We start from the raw sequence: 21,258 nt of genomic DNA, 5'->3' as shown, positions 1-21,258 counted from the left end.
AACCCAGAAACATTCATTAAATACAGATAAAAAACCAAAACTTCTTGAGTGTAAAAACCCTTTTCTGAAAAAAATGTGACTGAATTAAAAGAAGTCTACTTGAAACTCAGAAATTTCTGTACAAGTCAGACAAAAGTAATTAAGAGGTAGTATCTTCTTCAAAACACTGCACAGAAAAAAGTTTAAAAGATGTGTCATTTTACGATTTTTTAATAAAATAATTAATAAATATTTCTTTATTTTATTTATTATAATAAAAATCATTAATCATCTAAAGGCAGGCTCAGTTAAAATATTACCTGCTAATTAAATTTCTTTTTTTTGCCCATTACATACACTGAAGTGAAAATTCTGCATGCTTTTTCTTTGTTTTCACTGAAGAAATAAAAAATGCAAAGCCACAACCACTGTTTTTCCAACTGAGACACTAACAACCCACAACTTAACGTGGCATGCCGAAGGCTGAGAATGTGGAGGGAAATTTCCAGAGCCCAAAGTATTAAAACTGCCCACTACAACCACAGCAATTTTTCTAAACTCCCCAAACTACATTACATAGGTCAAATCAGAATGGAAGGCTTACGCTTATCATTATAAACTCTTAATTATTAATGGTGTATACAACTCTTCCCCAAACATCTATTCATGATCAATTTCATACATGTTTATCAAACCTGTTAACAAAATTATTTGTACCAGTTTTTAATACTATCTGTAACGTTTTGCATAAGACAACAGGTACAATGTTTTAAACATCTTTGAAACCATGCAATTGTTAACATTTTTTTAAAATGAACAATATTCAAAGTCTTACTTCTGAATCATTGTTTGCCACTCTCCTTCCCGATCTCCTATCGGAAATCTGTCAATCTGTGCTTGAATTTTGGTTCTCCATTCTCGCATATAGTCTTCAATATCAAATACAAATGGGTGTTGTCCAAAATTAGCATCCACAACCTCTCCTGGTGTTTGAAGCCCTACTGTAGGGTACAAGTTTGGCTGCAAGAAATTTTTTAATTATTTTTTCCTCTTATTCTAAATTCCCCGCTTTGTTTGTTTTTCCATCTCTGTAATAATATCCCCAATGCTACTAGTAGTGTGAAGAAGCAAATATCTCTGGATCATCTGTCCAGCTGTTAAAACAACTTCTACGATTCCAGCAATACAATGACTGATTAATTTTATTCCCAGTGGCCATATTTTTTTTATTTTGAATTAAGAAAGCCTTGCTGATAATTTTAGTAAAACTTTCTAAACTGTGCTAAAGTTTACAACTTTTGGTTTCAATTTCACAAAATATCAAATACCATTTTTTGAATTATTTTAAAGACCAGGATTAAAGTTTCTTTTAAAAAGAGAACAAAAATTAAACTTACAAAGTGGGCCATTTTCCTTTTGGGGTGAAATACTTAAAACATGGGTGAATCTTAGCAGTAAGAACTGACAGGATAGAGAACTCATTAGCCTCAAAGTCCAAGTGTAGCACCTAAAAAGAACTGTAACAGTGCATTGAAGTTCTCGTGAATTCCTGGACTTGTATCTAGAAAAAGATTTTTAAAGCCTTTATTGCTGTCTCAGTTTTATTTTCTGCTTAGAGATTAGGTCTCCATGCAAACTTGAAATATGCCAAATATGAGAAAAAACAAACTCTGCCTGGTGGGATTAAAGTAACTTTCTTAAATGCAACTAGCATCTCAGCAACGGCAGTGCAGTCAGTTGGGGTATAGTTGCTGGTTTTTCTTTACTTATAAATATACCTACATTGTATTTACACCGCAATCAATGGTGGTATGGCATGTTGGTCTACAGAACCACATGCTAATTAAGTCAAAGCTATCAGAAGTTACCAATATGCAGATTGGTAGGAACACTAAAGCCCAGCAAACCCACTGAAATTAAAGAAAAATACTCTGGTTGTTAAAACCATGCCCAAGCTGATCTTGCTCCCATTTCTACACACACCCACTTTTTTTTTTTTTTTTTTTTTTTAAATAAACCTTGCTCATAGTCAAGAGGCTAGTCTAGACTAACCAAGAAAGCACAAATCTCAAATCTTTTAATGAGACCAAAAAGCCAGTGGCAGGGGCTGAGAGGCACCCCAGGCTACTGACTTCATTTTTCCTTAGTACCTTAGTATATTTATTATTCCTTAGTATAAATAAGATCTATTTATCTTAGTATCCTATTCCTTAGGAATCTTCATTTCCTTAATACGGCATCCTAAGGCCACTGCAAACGGAGCAGCTGCCAGATGGAAGTGCATCACACACAGCACCCTAACCAAAATAAATCAGAAACGAACAGATGAGAAAGAAACAAAGTAAGTGCAGCATCATGCCTGTACCAGTAGCACAGGGAACATATTCATAACAGTTTTAAAGGAAGTACAATGTAATTGACTGGACTTCAGGTATCTGCAGCTTTCTTTCAAAAAATTTGATATGTTTGATCTTACGGAGTGAACAATATAGAGAAAGATTTTGAAAATGAGGCATCAAGAATGAGTTATAGTGACCACGTCTGAAGTAGCCTGACACACGCACACACACGCACTGTGCTGAATACAGCTTATAGCCTGCATGTAAGGCCTGCATGTGTCAAATAAAGTATGTACTAACTACTTGTATGTATTATTTTCTGCTAAACTTCCATTAGAACTGCCTGTTAAAAAGCTGAAAAGGAAAACCCCTGTGAAGATCGGTGTAAAAACCAAAAACATTTTGCTTCAACTAAATCACTACTGAAATGAGGAGAAACATCTGATATTAAATAGGTTAAGAAGATTATCATTGCATTTCCAAGAAGCGTAAGGTAAATCCAAGTTACATGTGAAACTGCTGTTTATAACATAAAGGAAAGCTGTTCAAAAATGCACTTATCTTACCGGTAAATCTGTGAAAGCGATGCCTGTAACAAAAAGAAAATTAAGATTAATTTCCATAAGTATGGATTCTGGCCTCACTTTCTTAAGTGTATCATTGCATGTTCAGAAAACTCACCCAAACCATCTTAGAAATAAGCAGTGAAGTATCGTGACATCCACGATGTGCGTGAGTGATAAAAGTGCAATACTTGGCAAAAGTAACTGTCATTCAAAAGTACTCAACTGGCCCTCAGTTTTGGGGTGTAAGATTTAGAAACCTCAGAGATATGCAGATTAGAAACTACGAAAATCTTGGCTACAGATTAAAATTAAGAGGAAAAAAAAAAAAAGAGTATCTGAAGATATTTTTTCACTTGCATGTCTCAATGCTGCAGCACCAGGATTCATTGGTGTGCCTTCTTGTTTGCTATTACTTTTCTTCATAAGTAGAATTATCCTTACACGAGCAGCACATGTCTATAATGTCCCAAACTAGTCTGGTAAATGTTTCCCTCTAATCCATGCCAGGGTGCTTTGGTTTTCAAACAGAACAGATTAATATCTCGTTATATAATTACAAGCATTCATCTACCCATAAGACCAGGGCAGTGATGTTGCTGTCTCAGGATTAGAGAAAAATCTGACCTCTTCCCTTCAGGAACTTTACGCAATATGGGTGGGGGGTGGGGATGAGCGTTCAGTTAAAAAAATAAGTATCAGGAAATCTCCTTCTGACACCCAAATGATAACAGTATTTCATAATTTCCTTTATTGTTGCAAGTATTCAGGTTTTTTCATGACTGCATAATGATTCAAATGCCCTTATGCCTTCAAACTCTTATTTATTTTGCATCACTGTCTTTTCAAATTTAAGATTAAAACAAAGCTTTTAATCTTTTGTCCTAAATTCCCCTGTTTTCCTTCTCAGTTTTCACCAAAATTTCAAATCTCAAGAGCATCTGGGATTCTTTACACCCATCTTTGATACAAAAGAAAGACAGAATGAATCTGTCTCCTCCAATCATATCTTAAAGCTATTGTTTTATTTATTACCTGTTTACATCCTAACTTTTTCTAAGCTATTACTACTTTCTCCGTTTGGCACATTTTTGACATCCAGCTCACCCTTTTCCAAAATAATCACGGCAGTAGGCAAGATGGATTTCACAATTGCGTAAATAATTGCTTAGCCCTTTTTGCAGCATCAAATCCCAGGCTAAGCCAGAGATTTCCAATACTCTAGACTGCATCTGTGGGCCTGAGAAAAAACATTAATCTCCTTCAAGTCATGATCGTACAGGAATTCTCGACAACTAGCAGCAACAACTACTTAGCAACACAGCCAAAATTTCTGATTTCTTCTTCCCCTAAACACAGAATCATTTTTCCTCTGTCAGAAATTCAAGCTAGCAAAGCCCACGACAGCAGAACAGCTGCCAGGTTTCCTTCTGAAATCCATAAAGTGTTTGTCAGACTCTGTCTATGACAGATGACATTTTACTAGCCTCTTGTCACCTGTGCCATTCTGTTCTCTTTGAACAGATTTTAATCACTTGGAGTGTTGTTTCAACAGTCAGACTAATCCAGTCTGCTTGAAGACTTCCACTGAAAGAGCAAGTTCTGCTCCTCCCTTCTTAGCTCTTCCATGCACGTGATAAGGGTAGTCAGAAAAACAGTGTCTGTTTAGTGGCTCATCAATCTGATCCACCTTACCTGCAGGCACACTGTTACTAGTTCCCAAAAAGGGAGTAAGACTACCCTTCTCAGCTTTAACCCTGTTAAAGATTTGGGTAAACACAACCTGAGCCTGTTATCTTCCATTCTGACATGTTAACCTGAAACAGGGCCAAAATAAATAACTATGCAGTGTGTGGTTCAAGCGTCCCACTGCCATAGCTGTCAAGGTATTAAGTCCAGGTATATAGACTCACACAATTCAGAAGTAACATCAGGGGATGATAGACCAGAATCACAGAAATGATTACTTGGAATCGACCTCTGGAGGCACCTAAGCCCTGCTCTGAGTAGAGGCAGGAAAACTCCAAAGTTAGATGTTTGCTCAGCGCCTGAGCAAACAGGCAGTCTTGTTCTGAGAGAAAAGGAGAATTTAAACCATGTCCTTCCCCTTAGTACCTTCCAAACCTTCCTCATTTTTGGCAATATGAGAAAACAGAACAGTGACTTCAAGAGTCCCTATCTCAACAACCTCTTATTTCATTTCAAGATAGTATCTCTTCTTATCACATTTCCACCCATGACAAAAACCTAATTTCTTCCTTCTGAGCTTCATCCCTTAAAACTCCTACTCCCCTAAGCACAATTCCAAGATCTCTTCCCAGGCCTTTGCTCTCCTTAATGCAGGAAATAGGTTTTTCCTCTTCTTTTGTTACACTCTGTATGTTTGCTCATTAAATTTCACTGAATAACTGAATTATTATATATACTGTATAAAGAATTTTAACTCTACTCCCTCTCCTGACTTCTTCAAAATCAAAAATTGTCTTGCAGCATTGCATAATACTAAAATTTACCACAAGAATTTAATGGACTTAATTTTAGCACAATTTATATAATGCATGGCTTTAGCCCAACACTGCATGACTCCAGACTGGGAATCCAAAATACACTGTTCTCCAACACGTTCAAAATAACACCCATCCAATGTAAGGTTTCAGTGAAGGCTAGGTATCCCCCTATACAGCAGCAATGAATTTTAGCTATATCCGTTCTGCAGTTCTGCAATTCTCTTATTGTCTATTACCTTCTAAACATCAGGTATTATTTGTGGATTTAGTAGTGGAGTTCATAAAGGCAGGTCCTGTGGAATGAGATGCTCAACAAATCCTTCCAAACTCACAAGGCGTGTTAGTGCAAACGGAACACAAGTTATCCTTCCCAACTCTTTAATGAATTCATACATAGATTATGAGACTATCAGAAGAACTATTCACTTTGCTCCTGACACGATGAGAGTTTCATATTTACAACAGACTTACAGACATAATGTTACCATGAAAGACAACGTTTCTCCATACCCAAGCTGTGTCCATTCTTTGTGTAGAAGCAGGTATTATTAATGAGGTTGACACAACAACCGATGACATCACCCGTAGTAAACGTTGGGCCGTAGGGTTGTCCAGTTCCAGAGGAACAGAATGAATGTCCATCATCTCCATGGTAACCATATGAATGTTTATCCCAACCTAGAGACAAAAGCATTTGCAATTTATTTGTTTCCTTTATTATGAAATAATGGAAAGACTAGGCAAAGTTAGAATATTCTAACCAGGTTAACACAGTTAATTACTGCCCTCAGCTTTCTGCTTTCTAACATATCTAACAAATCTGTTTCATTTTAAAAAACGACAACTTCTTTATCAAAATGGCTGAACAGGTAATTCCATTTGTAGCACATAACAGGTACTGCAATTTCAGATAACACATTTTTCTCTTTAAGTGAACATACAAAATTATCAACACCAAAAAAATAATCAGCTACGATGCTGAAATCTGAAAAGCTATATGCAGATCTGATATGTCCCAACAAAGCAAGTGATGATTCTGTATTCTCCCTTTCATCTTGCAAAACTATTGCTACCATATGTCATAATCAAATTCTTCCTGGCTAAAACCCAAACATGCATCTCTGGGGAAACACATTTCTACTCCTGATTATTCTCAATGACTATTCAGCAGCAAGCAGTCTCTGCATAATAGCAGAAGCTCAAGACTTCAGTGTCACTAGCTTTGCTGCCCCTAAAAATTTAAAACAAAAAAGACAGGAAAAAATTATCAATAAAGGTGAAAGTCACAGCCAGTAGGCATGTCATTATGTATGCAAATATGGTGCTAATTTTGCAGGTGAAGAAGCTGCAGAACCAGTTAAGAAGCTTCGTATCATTACACTAATCAATGAGATTCATAGCAAGCAATTTTAGTCTGGGCTCATTTAAGAATATCTGTCCACACTGCAATTCAGTATTACACAAAAACACATAGAAAAGGGAGTATACCTTCAGGCACAACAAAACCTTCTTAACAGATCTATTAAATTCCTATACAAAATAATATAAAGCACAATCTTTAACAAAAATAGCCAGTTGTCATATATATACACACACATTCTGACTAGGAATTTATACTGGTAACTCAAATTATTTTTAAAGAGTAAAAGGTTGTGGGTTTATTCTTCTTCTGTCAAACTGCTGCCTAACAAGTTAATTTGAAAGTATTTTCCATACTTAAGCCCTTAATCTGTATGATCAGTAGCTTCAGCTGGCACCACACTAAGCATCTCTCAGTAAACACCCCAATTTACTGCAGTTACATTGATTAGTAGTATCTTTGATAATTATTTGCAATGCATCCTAAATCATAGTCATAATAAACTTAATGCCACCCACTAATAATTCATCAGCCTTCACTGGGCTCACAGTCTTAACTGGGATCTTAACCATCCCAAGGATCTCCACCAGAATATTTGGGCAAGCAAATAACAATGCAAAGAGAACACAAATACTCTAGGACAAATTCAACGTGATTTTATATTTGACTAATATCAACAATTAAAAATACATCAGTTGGGAGGTTTTTTTGTTGTTTTGTTTGTTTGCTTACATATTTAAATATCTATTTAGAAAACCAACATGTACAAATGTGCAAGCATTTATTATACAGAAATACTACAGATAATTGGTAACAAGACAGCATCCCTGACCATGCAGGTCAATGAAACAGTCAAAACTTAAAACTATGCTACATAGTTACTACCATGTAGTAGTAAGTTTTTAACTTACTAGTAAGTTTGGAAAGGTATGGAAACTGACAGCAGGAGAGCTCACGTCATGTTTGACAGAAAAGTCTTTATCATACTAGTCTTTATCATAGTAGTTCATCTTTATTGCTAGAAATTCAGTTTACAGCACAAGGTAATCTATAGATTTATCAGGTCACATGATGAAAACATCAACATTTATTTGTTTGCTAAAAGGTACCTGCATAATGTTACAAATAACACTAAGAGTTGAGGGAAGTAGTACTGGAGCACGTGTACAGTAAAAGCTAAACTTTTTAGCTGCAAGTTTTACATAACTCAGATAACAGATAACCTGGGTTGTACACAGGTGTCACTCTGTTGCTTACCAGAACCTTCCCATCAATGTCAAGCATATTTTAAGAAACACGTAACTAACTTATCAAACATAAAAAATAGTGAAACATACCTGGTAGTCTGTTCATGTTCACACCCTGTGCCGAAAGCCCAATTCCCATGTAACTGTGCAAATGAAAGAACAAAAGAAATTTATCTGCCTCTTATAAAAATATATATATATGTGGGATATTGCCAAGAAACACTGTGCTAATTAATTATATACCAATTAAGCTTCTGAGGGTGGCATTTAATAGTGGCATAACAGCAAGGAAGCTGAAAAGCAATTCCTAGCATATATGGTTTAATATAGACAGATTCTGTCCCTGCAGGAGGTAAGGGCAGCTCCTCTCTTAGGCATCCTGGGTTATCAATGGAGAATATTCATATTAGCCATAAAGTTTAAAGCATGAATAAAGAAAACCAAAGGCCATGCCTTATTTTGAAAGTAGTGGTAAAGCTATACACATACCAATTCCATCATCTTCAACACACCTAATCATGTTTTGCAGACTATCTGGAACAAGTAATTTTACAAAACACATGCAAAACTATACATTATTTCTGCAGCAAAATGTATCCTCACACAGCACTTATGAAAAGATCACGTTAAAACATTAAGGGGCTGGATGACAGAGCAGAATGCTATCTTGAGAAATTTACCAGCAACGTTACTTAGCTGTTGACAATCTGTTGGCAAACTGAAGAGGGAAAATACTTTTAGTATACTAAAAGTCTAAATAAGTTATGACTAGGTCAATAAACTCCAAAAGTATGCCTTACAAATGGTAGTTTTAATAAAGTCAGTGTCCAGTAAGTTGTTAACAATTTAATAGCAAATAACAGAGCACTAAAATGAATAATCACTCCACCCCCACCCAAATCACACTACTTGAAGTCTGTGAAGTCAATTTTGCTTCTGTTTCTTAATCAAAGGTCATTTCATGACCAAGACAACAGAAATCGAAAAAGCAAAAGAGCATAAAGAAAAGCTTGGCTTTTCCCCTGCCCAAAATAAGCCAAACCCCCTTCATCAACTGAAAAAAGCATCCAAAAATCACCTAAACCTAACATTTCCTGGTTTATCAAAACATTCATTTTGACACTAGTTCAAATTAGTTAACAAACTTGTCATGGCATAATAAAATTATGAAAAAAACAACACATTCACCCGTGCCAATTTGAAAATAGTTTAAGTCAACAAACACTACCTTAGTATTCCCATCTCATAAAATGTGATTTTTAAGCAACTATTATACTAGGAAATACAGATTAATCTGCTATTTTAAATAAATTTCACATGGAAGGAAACTGAGCAGCAAATCTCCGAAATTATATGCTTGTGTACTTACTGAGTTTTGTGCTTTTTCTATTTATCACTTCCAACAGTTACCTTAGCTGCCTCTATGTTTGATATTTACAAAGCCCTCCTCTGATAATTTCTAATGTATGACACCATCTTCCTCTCCCTCCAACATACCAGCATGAAATGGAACCTCAGAACCATATAGGCAAGATACATTTAGACATAATGAATAGCCGAAACGAGGGGCAACAAACAAAAGGATTAGTCTTTGCTGTATTGCTGACTACCGAGGCATTACTGCAGTAGCACTCAACGAAACAATTGCAAATGAAAGCAACAAGTGGAAACCCCTTGATTTTGTCTTAAATAATAAAGGCAGAATTATTATTAGCATGGTCTGGAGTTTGATGCATGAAGGATTCTCATGTAAAAACTGAAAAACTGCTTTTATAAAGTCTCCTGTTAAGGAAAATATATTAAAGAAAGGAAATTTATTTTTAAAAATAATTTTAGATAACTTAAAGAACTCTGACTGAAAAAGCCTTTCTATGTGAGTCATATTAAAAAATCCTTTCATCCCAATCAAAGTTGCATTTCAGTATTCTTGCAGAAACACAATTAAGGTTACACAAAAATGTAAAATGCTAGATAGAAAATCATCATCTAGATAACATCTGGGTACCACCTTTATTCTTCCTCCCTTAGATACTGTATCTTCCAAGCCTCCCCTTTAACTCAGTAACAACAGTGAACACAGACCCACTGTATGTAATACAGCTGGGAACAAGGATTCTTTACCCACTGGCAACAAGTAGAAGGCACTACGCACCGACACCATCTCTCACCAACAACAAATGTTCAGCAGTATATATTTTTTCCCTGGGATTCACTTACAACTACTTGGAATGTTAACACCATTTCATCAAGGAGACTTAGTACTACTAGAAACTCAAGTAAAATTAGACAAAAATAGGTATTCACTATAGGTATCTTTCAAAAGGAAAAAATGTCTACAATTTATGGTTAGGAAGTGAGTAAAATTAAAGGCTCAACAATTAAGCTAATTTATTATTTGTTATAGTTGATGGATAACTCATCTCATCTTCAGCTCTATACAGTACACTATAAAATGAGGGGGGAAACAGTACCATGAGAGACAGGCTTTAGATGCTCTAAAATTCATAGACAGGAGTTGTATTTACGCCAGACCACTACATGTAACTTTTTTCTTTTCCTGGCACCTATAAGCTTCATAGGCTTCAAAAAACTTTTTTGTTTGTTTTTTAAAGAAGCTTTGCCCATATTCAGGTTCAGAGTCATTGTCTGCAAAAAGCCTTGCTTCAATGGGAAGAATGACATAAACTGCCCTCCTGCCTGCTTCCTTAAGGTTCACATATCACGTGTCTCAGAATCAGGAGAACAGTGGCAGAGCTATGTATTTCAGTTTTCCCCTCTTAGCCCACAATAAAAAAGCAGGGAGGCACAGCAATCACCCATGCTAGCACCCGGGTGCAACACAGGTCCAGGCTGCCCTCAGTCCGTTCGTGATGCATTTCCTGCTGTCCTGCCACACAAATGGGTTTGGTCTAGGAGATAGCCACAGACGGGAGGACCAGGCCCACTCAGACTATGCCATGCTGTAACAGGGGCCTAGGGAAACACAGCTGTCAACGCCAGCAAGCAGCACGCTCACGCCTACACGTAGCCCCTTCCAAAAACGGCTGTGACACAGCACGGTTTAAGAGACCGGAGAGGGTGAATAACGGTGTGGTTCTGAAGCCACCCCCCTCACCACTTCCATGGGTAGCTAGGAACAGTGCCTCCACCTCAGCCCCCCACCCATAAACATCCCCAGCTGCTGTGGGGGGAGGATCACTTACCAGACAGAAGGAAGTGGCCTGGGACCCTTTTCACTAAAAATCCCCTCTCTGTGGGTATTTTGGTCCCACCGGTTACTACTCATCACCTCACTAAAGTGCTCAAGTCTTACAGGAGCTCCAAAGATTACAAACATGTAAACTCGCTCATGGAATACATGAAATTAACCCATGAGAGACTGAAATAAGAAACTATGGTTGAAAACTGATTTAAAGTGCAGCCAAATTAGTATTACAGACAAAGAAAGCAACAGCATCTTACATACCCTTGATTTTAATTTCAAATTGAATTCATTCTTATCCCAGTTCATTAAAGACATAGGTTACCATTTTAATGTTTGGCTTATCTTTTAGTTTACAGTTCACAACTGCAAGCTATGTCAGACTTTTTAGGAATACTACAAAAGTACAGAGTTTAAAATTTGCTGAAGATTCAACTTTTTGACACAAAACTAAAGTCAAGTCCATGTCTAAAATACAGGCACAATGGTACCTATATTTTTCCATTAACAGACTGAGAAGCCTAGGCTTCTCTGCAGTGAAATGTATAAACAGCAGCAAGCTCAGAATAACTATTTTCTCCTCAAGTATCTTTCCAGTCAAAGAGCTAAATACACATTTTTTGCTGGAGCCCGAAGTTTCTACTTGGCTGCCTGAATAGACTAAATGTGAGAAATAAAAAAACCAGAACTAAATAGAAGGAAAAAATAGCAGTAAGACATGGTACAGAACCGGAGACTGCTAAAACATAAGGAAAAAGAAAAAAACCCTGAAGTTCCTATAAAAGATTCAAATAAAAATCAGAATTGTGTAACTGTTCCTTTAGATCTCTTAGCCACTGCATTGAAGGTATGTGGAAGATCTTTCAATATGGAAGCTGAAAATAACCAGAACTCAGGTTAATTACATCCTATGCCACCCATTCCATAAAGAGGAATATAGAATCTCAAAAACTATACTAAATCACAGGTACCTCTGAATGCTTACTAGTGGCTAAAGATAAATTTAAGTACTAAATAACCACTTCTCTAGTTAAAAATAAAAACCAACAAATATTCCATTATGTAATTGTAAAGACAAGTAAAAAAATTAGCCTTTAAGTAACAAAAAAACCTCAACCCAACCAACATAATAGCCTCCCTACGACAGAGATTTCATTAGCAACCTGCTATCTGCAGAGTGCCAAATTCCTTCTGATTTTCACTGTGCCTACATGTTCTATTAAAGACAGTTTAACCTGGGGACCTGCTACATCATGCTTCAAAATCCAAGCTCTTTTGGTAATGATGCAAGTAAATAACCTGGTATCTTATCACCTACATGCTATACACTTAAAGAAAATAACTTCAACCACATGGTGTTAAAACCTAAGTTACCATAATGTCTGTAAGGAGCCTAAGTCCAAGCACTAACAGATATTTACACCCATAAATAAGGCAACTGAAAACATCCTAATGTTTCAAATTGACTATTAAGAAAAGTAGAATTAACACTGAAAAAAGGCGTACACAACAGGTGGTTTGTTTTACTATCAAGTTTGTAGCTTAGAAAAGTAGGAAAAACTGCAACACTGTAAGAATTTTAAGACTAATTGATTTTCTAAAATGGCCTTCACAACTGACCTGGAAGGACATAAAAAGTCTGAATAATGTTCTCCTACAGTTTTCTGCACTGTCTTCACTGATGCTCTACTGTAAGGTCAGAAATACAGCACAATAAAAAGGTATCTAAATTTCATCTTTGATATAATTACTCTGCATTAAAATTTTGTAGGAATATGCTAATCCAAGATCCTTATTGTCTGCACAATCACAATAAGAAATGAGCTGTTAAATTTTTCTCTATTTAAGTGTTTCAAAATATGCCATAGACAGTTTGAGTCTTTCATTTCAAATTGAAAACAAGTTTAATTTTACGGAATGTTTCCAAGGAAACAGTACTTTGAACACGATAAACCCAGGTTTCAGATTAATCCAGTTCTACATAGAGAGGAAAAACAAAACAAAGTCAGGCACTCATCTTGCATAGTGCTTGAAACTGTTATTTCTGTAACATTTTCCTTGTGATTCCTGTAACGTTTCTATAAAGATTCCCATTTACTGACATCCCTCTCGCTTTCTGAGGTTGCACAATTTAATCTTGTGACACTCCTGCCTAAGCACTAAAGCCTTTTTTTGGATCATACTGTCAGAACAGTTGCATAGACAATAAGATAACTTAAGTCCAGGCTACAGTAAGATTATCATCTATAAGCTGTATGTCAATGAACCTCATAAGAAGGAAGCAACTGAAAAAATTCTGCAAGAGGCAAGGACCAAGAAATTAAATACATTCTCTTGATTTTCTTTTAACATCAGAAATCTTGATTTCTAGAAAACATCAACAGAGAAATAAAACTCTCTTGTTCCAGTTCCACATACTTCTGACCAGTTAAACACAAACCTCAAGTAATTCTCATTTAGTTGCTGTTAGTTTCTGTCAAATGCCTGGTCTCCCACACTCCGGTAAAAAAAATGAAGCACTGCTACAGTTCAAGGAAAAATACACTTGCTGATTCACGATCCAATCTCTTCTTGCAGCTGCTGCTATTCCAATGAAGACACCAATGCAAGAAAGCTACTTCACTTAACCAGATTCTACTCTGCACACAAGTATTCTGCTAATAAAGCCCCAAGACATACTTGTATGTAAACAGAAACTGAGTGAAGTTTGCATGTTGTGGTAACAGATGCCTGTTATTGTAACAACTGCTGAGGACATATCAAAACTGTAAAAATAGGTCTTAAGAGACTGCATAAAGTTTTTGTATTAGAATAGCAGTGTGCAAAGACAAAACAGCCACTGACAATGTTCTACATTTTGTTTATTGGTTCGCATTTTTGTTGCGAAGAAGAAAATGGGTATACTGGATGCTAAAGGAAAAGCCAACTTACTGCAACAGAATTTGCAATAAAAAAAGTAGGTTTCTTTTTAAAGAGTTACACATACATACTTTAGAAGACAACACAGCATTTTTATTCCACAAGCATCATTCAAATGCAGTAAAAGAGCTCAGGCTTAACCATAGGCATGGGTGTCATAAAAATGCAAACTTAATTCTCATGATATTTTTGTTTTGGATAGTTTTTCCTTTTTTATTTCTTCACCCATTTCATCACTTACACAACACCTAATACAAGATACTGCCAAAACAACAGATGACCAATTGTATAGCCAGTGTTAAAACCAGCCATAACCTAACAGGTGTCTAGAGCCTTATTAACACTGCTCTACCAAGAAGCATACTGATTACTTACGTGAGCTGCCGTAGTAACATTTTAGTGCCATACATTTAGCAGAACTTACACATGGAATATAAAGCATGCCCATGAAGATCTGCATCAGTACAACCGCACCACAGACTAAACAACCGTGCTCAGAAGTGTAAACTAAGTATTATCTCCTAGCAGACTAAAGCCTTTCTAAACTTAGTTTTCATATTTTCTTGTAGATAGCTTACCACTTCCAATTCTTGCTTTCATTCTTCTTTTAAAAAAAATAGCAGTGCACATCCACTTAGAGGATTTTGCATTTTAAGCATACATCTTCCTTAGCTGTTCTGAACACACTAAAGGCTATCTAGAAGTAAATGGCATTACTACCATTTGCCCATTGCTAGTAATTGTATTTACAAATCAATGAATAAGATAAAGAATGGACAGAAATTCAAGACACCAAGGATAAAGGCATTTTCCCCAGGAAGGAAACAGACAAGAAGTCTCTCCTGGTGACAGATTTAAAAAGAAAACAAAAAGCTTTATTTAAATCAAAATTAAGTGGGCATAAACTGGTACCATGACCAAAAGTAGCATTCCCACCCTCCTGAGGCCAGATACTCATTTCTGCCCTAAGTTCTTTTGCTGCCATAGCTACCCATGAAGCGATACAAAACCAGCTGTACTGGGGAACAATCCAGGCTGAAAACTCACTCACTCCTGAGGTCAACTTTTGGAGAACGAGGTAGTCAGGTTTACCGTGAAGCTGACATAAGCAGTCACAAACTGGGACAAAGGATGTGAACATATTGAGTGTTCAGAGACTGGTTCTTCTCATGGCCAAATCACCACAAAGTCTTCAAACTACAGTTCAGAGTAAGAATCACAAACATTCAAAAACCAGTGCCCTGACTGGAAATGAAGAGATCCATTACAAGAATCAACAAGCCTAAGACTGAAATTGATGTAGAAATGGGTGATCACTCAGTAAATCATATACACATAAGCTGTTTATAACACGAAATAATGGAAGGTAGTTTGCTTCTAGCCCCCAGTAAAGTGGAACCAGGAGTATGCTTATGCCCAGTATGAAATGCCAAAGAGTACATACAACCTAAGGCTACAGCAAAGCTCACAGCCTCAACCAAGAGATATTACAGAGCACAAAGCTATCAGACTTGTAGTTTACACACACTGTGACAACATCATGTAAGTGTCTTTAGTTGTCTGAAAGAGGGAAACGTTGAATGGTACCTGAAATATTAACTGTGGGGCTATAAGGCAGATGCATTACCACTTCACACAAAGCCAGAGGACCTAGCTATGTAGACCAGCACAACTGAACTGAGCAAAAAGCAGCATGAGAAGACTGAAATAAAGATTTGAGAGAGACTAGGAAAAGTCTCATTTAGTACACTTACCTAGCTAAGAGAATGGCCACCATGGTGGTCATTTTTGGGAAGGCAGGGTACAGTATAGTATTGTAACAAATTTAGAGACTAAGGCTTATATCTCCAAATCACAGTAACAGGTCCATAGGATGTAGCACACCCTTGTTCATTCCCATTCCTAGACCACCACTGTAGTTTGCTTTAATTTAGCTCCTATTCTAGAGATTTGGATGAAACTAAAAATAGAGTTGTATGCACAAGGCAATGCCATGCCTAACTCACTCCCTTGAATCTGTATTAAGAAATTACAGAACAAAACCCACGTACACTACTTCTGGTTCTTCGATAGATCAATTAAAAGTGAGGGCTGCATTAAGAGCTTACAAAGGTTTAATTTAAAGCTAAAACTATGTTTAGCTTCCCCAACTACATCAGAATTTTTGACAGTACTTCTGCAATACTTTGCATTAACTGACACATATATGTATTTATTTATTTTTAAATTAACTGGAGATTTCAATAGAGATGCAGATATCATTTACTCCAGTTAACACTCTCCTTCCTACCAGGCTTTCTAACCATCACCTTGGTACTGTTCCCCACACTTACACCCATTACTCATCTACCGTGATCTCAAATCACTCACATCACTGTCCACAATGTTCCACATAAAGCCAAAAAAAGCAAAACAAAAATACTATAAAAGCAGAATGTAAATACATAGAGGCCCTCAGATTGCAAAAGGAGACATGATATTAAGGGAAACTGAAGAAATAAAAAACAACAGAATTATTTACAGAGCAATATGACAGCCGGTTAGCACTTTTAACAAGAATTTTTAAATATTTAAGATAATTATTTCAAATATCTGTACTTTAGCAGTGCACAAAAGATCTTGGGACTCTTCATTGCCAAGCACTGTACAAATACTAAGGCAGTTTTTGTCTGAATGATACTTCAACCTTATTACTTTTATTAACTTTAATTCACACTTCCCTTTTTCTCATCTGTTACCACCAGCTGCTGCACAGCCCTATCACCCCTCAATGAGGTATCAAATACCAACTTCACTGTTTATCTGCTCTGCAACACCAACCTCCACACCCATTCCTTACTTCACAGTAAGCCTGGTTTTGTGCTTTCTCCAATGTGTCCATAATGCCTAGAAGTTGATCATCATGAACATCTGCAAAACTAATGTATATTATGCACCTTCAGATTCCTACTCAACTGTTACTCCCCAAATATGTAAAAACGTAATGACCTAGGTTATTAGTGTGACAAAACCAATGCTGTTCTTGCACACAGATGGCTACAACAAGCCATACGGCAAGCTATGCCATATCCATGCCCTATACTATAAAAAAGCTGTGCTCCTTCAGAGGGGGAGAATAATCTTTGTGACTGCCCAGCAACTTTGAGATACACCAAGATCATATTCCAGGAGCAGTGCCATCAAGTGCTACAGCAGCACAAAAAAGTTAAATCTCCTAAACTAGGTCTTTAGTGAAGAGTTTTGATGATTTGAGGCAAGTCATGCTACATAGACCACACAAGCAAGAATGCTGTTATACTTGCCCATGTAACACAGTACATGGACTAAATACTTTAAGCTGAGTTTACCAGAAATAAAAAAATATGTAAGTAGTAAAGGCTACTATCAAAGGGAACTCCAAACACCATTAAATTATCCATTGACATTTATGAAAGTTGAAAGCTGTACTTCAGCTTGCAGACAGTTATCTGAGTTGCCTCGGGTAGTCCAAGATTTATTTTAAACAGTACTGTAAAATACAGCTGTAGTGCTTCTGCAGCTAGGCTCATGCCTTGAGAATAGATGCTTTTGCAACAGTAAGCAATTTTAACTAATTGACACTATTAGTTACATGCTGGTCCTCTACAGTTTTCCTGAACTCTGTTCCTATTGCCAGATGCTAAGAAGAAAAAAAAAAAATGGTAAAAATATACTTGGAGCAAGCCAGGTGAAATGCAACAGGCAGTGAGAAAGAACTAATAAACCCTATCAGACACAAACTGGTTTCTATAGACCTACTTGTCTATGTCTGCATTAAACTCCCCAGTTTACTTACTACAGAAACATTTTCTTAGTTAGAACACAGTGTAACATGAACTGCAAGAGATTCACACAGTATCTAGTCAAAGACCTCTCGGACCTGAAAACAGGATCTAGAGATAGACACATTATATCCAGCAAGGCTCCACAAGTCATCCCCTGCTCTTTAGCAGCTAGGCCAGATTTGGCTTTGGCTCTGTGCACAGTATTCCCCAGCATCCATACTAGCTTATGCAATGAAAAAAGTCAACACTTCAGCTCATTATGCAGCTAATGTTTTATAAAGTGACACTAAGAAAAGGTCGCAAGGCTGAAACAAGGACAAGGAAGTATGTATTATCATTAAGTGAAAAAAGTACCCCTCCATTTTTTTAAAGCAATCTCAGCAAACAACTTCACAAGTCTTAGTTACATACACCTCACAAATAACCATTTAAATGACAAAACCTTGAAACACGTTACTCAAAGGTGTTTTCTACTTTTGTAGGATTGCCCTGAGTGGCCTACTGAATTAGAAATTACTAAAAAGCAACACAAAGAGGTCTAAGGTAAAACGTTAGAGGAGCTATGTAAAATGACACCCATGGACACTTTTTGAAATCCATCACTTCAAAAAAAACTAGCTTCCAAACTAAGCAGACAAAAATACATTTCAGGAAGAGACATGTGCATCACTAGCAAACCACAGTAAGAATCTTTCCCTGACAGCAGCAGGGCAATTTTTAAAAAATGTTTCAGGAATTAAAAAAACCCACAAAACATGTTCCTAAAATCAATAGTAAAACATTACTTGAAACACTAATTTCTATTGTCTTGATTTTAAAATAATGAGGTCTTCATAGTGTGCCAGAAGCAACTACAGACGTAAGCTTTTCATAGCAAAGAAATCTCCCAGAGATAATTTTTGGAAACAGAGCCGATAAACTCATAAATGCCCCTACAAGGCAGCAGCAGTACTGAGAAGCTATTCTTTCAAAGTTTCTCTGTAATACTATAAGCAAAACAAAAAGTTTGTAATACTTCTGACTTACAGAGGGCTTACAGAACACTGGGAGAATGAAAGAAACAAACAGCAGCAAGACAGACAAAGGAAAAACAAAGGTACTGAACTTCATCCAAAGAGCTACAACATAGCTCTTTTCTCTCGAGATTTATGTTCACTACAGGACATAAGTATCTGCAACGTGCCTGTACAGTACCTAGGACAAGGACATTCAATCCTGACTAGAACCCTAAAGTAGAACCGCAGTATATACTACAGCATATTTGAAAGAAATATGGCTTATGTAGTCCTACATAGGCAACATAATATCTCGGGTTTAAAACACAGCCTCTGCCAAAAGCAGTGATAGATGAAGAGGAATTAAAGTGGCCTAGCACAGATTTCATTAGCACTTCAGGACATTCCCAGGTGAGATTCTATCTGCCTCAGTAGACTTAAAAGCATGGTATCACCTGCGCTTCAACAGATTCATAACTCAGATGGATTCTGGGAAGCAGCAGCTGCACTCACTCATCAACTCTTGTTCTTTCCATAGGGTGACGGATTCCCAGGCACCTATTCAGAACATTCCCCCTCATTCCTATTACTGTTCAACAAATAGCCTTAAGAACAACTTTCCATTTTAAAATTGATCTGACCTCCAGGAAAAGACTGCACTGAGGAGGTAAGTTGGACTGCTGCATACCCTAAAAACTTCCTAAAAAACCCATGAAAGTCTGTAAAGCCATACAGTCAAAAACCATCACCTTTAGATGTAAGAACAGGGTCAAAGTATTATCATCCAAACCCTAATTTCTCTGTCAAGAGAAAATGAGAAGATGCTGTTACAGTATTTACTGTGTAGACTGATTTGTGGGCAATAAATACCACAATCAACTCCTTTAAAACAAGCAAATATCAGAGTGCAACTTCTCGTGAATAAGGATTCAGCTCTACAAAACGTGGAAAAAGATGGAAATAAGTTTGATACCAAAAAGATCTGTTGACTGAAAGATAATGTGAGATAGTATTTCAAGTAATAATTAATTAATTAATTAATAATGCACTCAATGCTTACCCATCTCTTCCCTTACTGACAATTTTAACTTCGAAATAGTATATGCCACAGGCTGCAGGTATAGGATGTGTAGCTCGAACAGAAGCAGCATCTTTTGGAGTTTTTCCATGACCTGAAAAACAATTGCATTCAAAACACAACAAAAATGTATTTTAGATAATTGCAGAAGATGACTCAAAAGTATACATACTGACTATTCAAAACAGAAGGCTTATGTAATGAGCAAACAATATACAATGTTCTAATCAGTCTCATTTTTATGCAAGAATATTTCCCCCAACACTAAGTTTTCATTGTAGGCACCTGCATTGCCACTGAGCATGCTATGAGAAGTTCTGGATATACTGTTCTAAAAGGTTCTACAATTATTTGAAGGGAAACTAGAAAAAAGTTTCATCACAGTAACAAAATTGATAAAAGTCCACCTGGGTTTGAAAGAACTGTATGATTTCTCAAATGCACAGGGCTTATTCATTTGTACAGACTGAAACATGATATAACAGAGTTTTTTCTACTGCTTAGCACTCTGAATTGTCAAGTTATTTACGATACTTCAATTCTAATGTCCTTCAGAGTAAACATCCGTCATTATATAGAAAATACAACTCATAATTCATTTCCACGTGCTGAATGTTATTTCAGGACAGCATTAGTGGTACAGCCTGTAACTGAGCTAATGCAGCTCCTACTCCTTTTTCTTGTAAGGCTCACTATGTATCAGCTCTGCCATCAGAATGCCCAATGCCAGCTCTGTTAAGCTGTCTAGGGACATTCAACCTAAACCCAAGAGCCACTTCCATTCCACTATGACTAACTCTCCTGCATGTGTCACCCTCTGCACAGCCCTTTGTTCCAAAGGCAACCTGGAAGCAGGCTTTTGGCCAGATGACTTGTTTTGGCAACAGCCTGTTCAAGCAAGCTCAGCCTCTCCCAGGCACACCAAAAATCCCTCAACTGTTGTGTGAAAGTTACACATGGGGTCACAGGACAGAGTTTAAAAAATAAAATAAAAAATAAAAAAAAAGAGAGCAAGGTGGAAAGTATATTGGATCCTGGCAAGCGGTATTTCAACAAGATGGCAACCAGGAACAGATTGTCATTGTCATAAGAATAATTCACATAGATCCAATGCCCACCTTCTGTGTGGATCTGAGGCATGAATAAAAGAGATGACTGTTTTGAGTGTGCTGTGCGAATCACTTGGGCTGCAGCACTCCAGCTGTCACCTCCAGTCCAGACAGGGAGGCCTACTGCACCTGCATAGCAATTGATCTGCATATGCCA

At 36.8% G+C, this 21,258-nt stretch overlaps 1 protein-coding gene across 1 annotated transcript in view; it reads right to left on the bottom strand.

Moving 5' to 3' along the window:
* Positions 1-21,258, bottom strand: part of RANBP9 (RAN binding protein 9) — a 40,853-nt gene that overhangs the window by 11,387 nt on the left and 8,208 nt on the right. The window contains 5 exon segments of the mRNA XM_037380093.1: positions 815-999; positions 2,885-2,907; positions 5,899-6,066; positions 8,086-8,138; positions 19,975-20,086. Coding sequence (XP_037235990.1) covers positions 815-999; positions 2,885-2,907; positions 5,899-6,066; positions 8,086-8,138; positions 19,975-20,086 — 541 coding nt within the window.

The sequence above is a fragment of the Falco rusticolus genome, chromosome 3 (genome assembly GCF_015220075.1).
Source record: "Falco rusticolus isolate bFalRus1 chromosome 3, bFalRus1.pri, whole genome shotgun sequence".
In the NCBI taxonomy this organism is placed as follows: Eukaryota; Metazoa; Chordata; class Aves; order Falconiformes; family Falconidae; genus Falco; species Falco rusticolus.
Note: the sequence above shows the minus strand (reverse complement) of the source record. Positions and strands in the feature narration are given on the sequence as shown.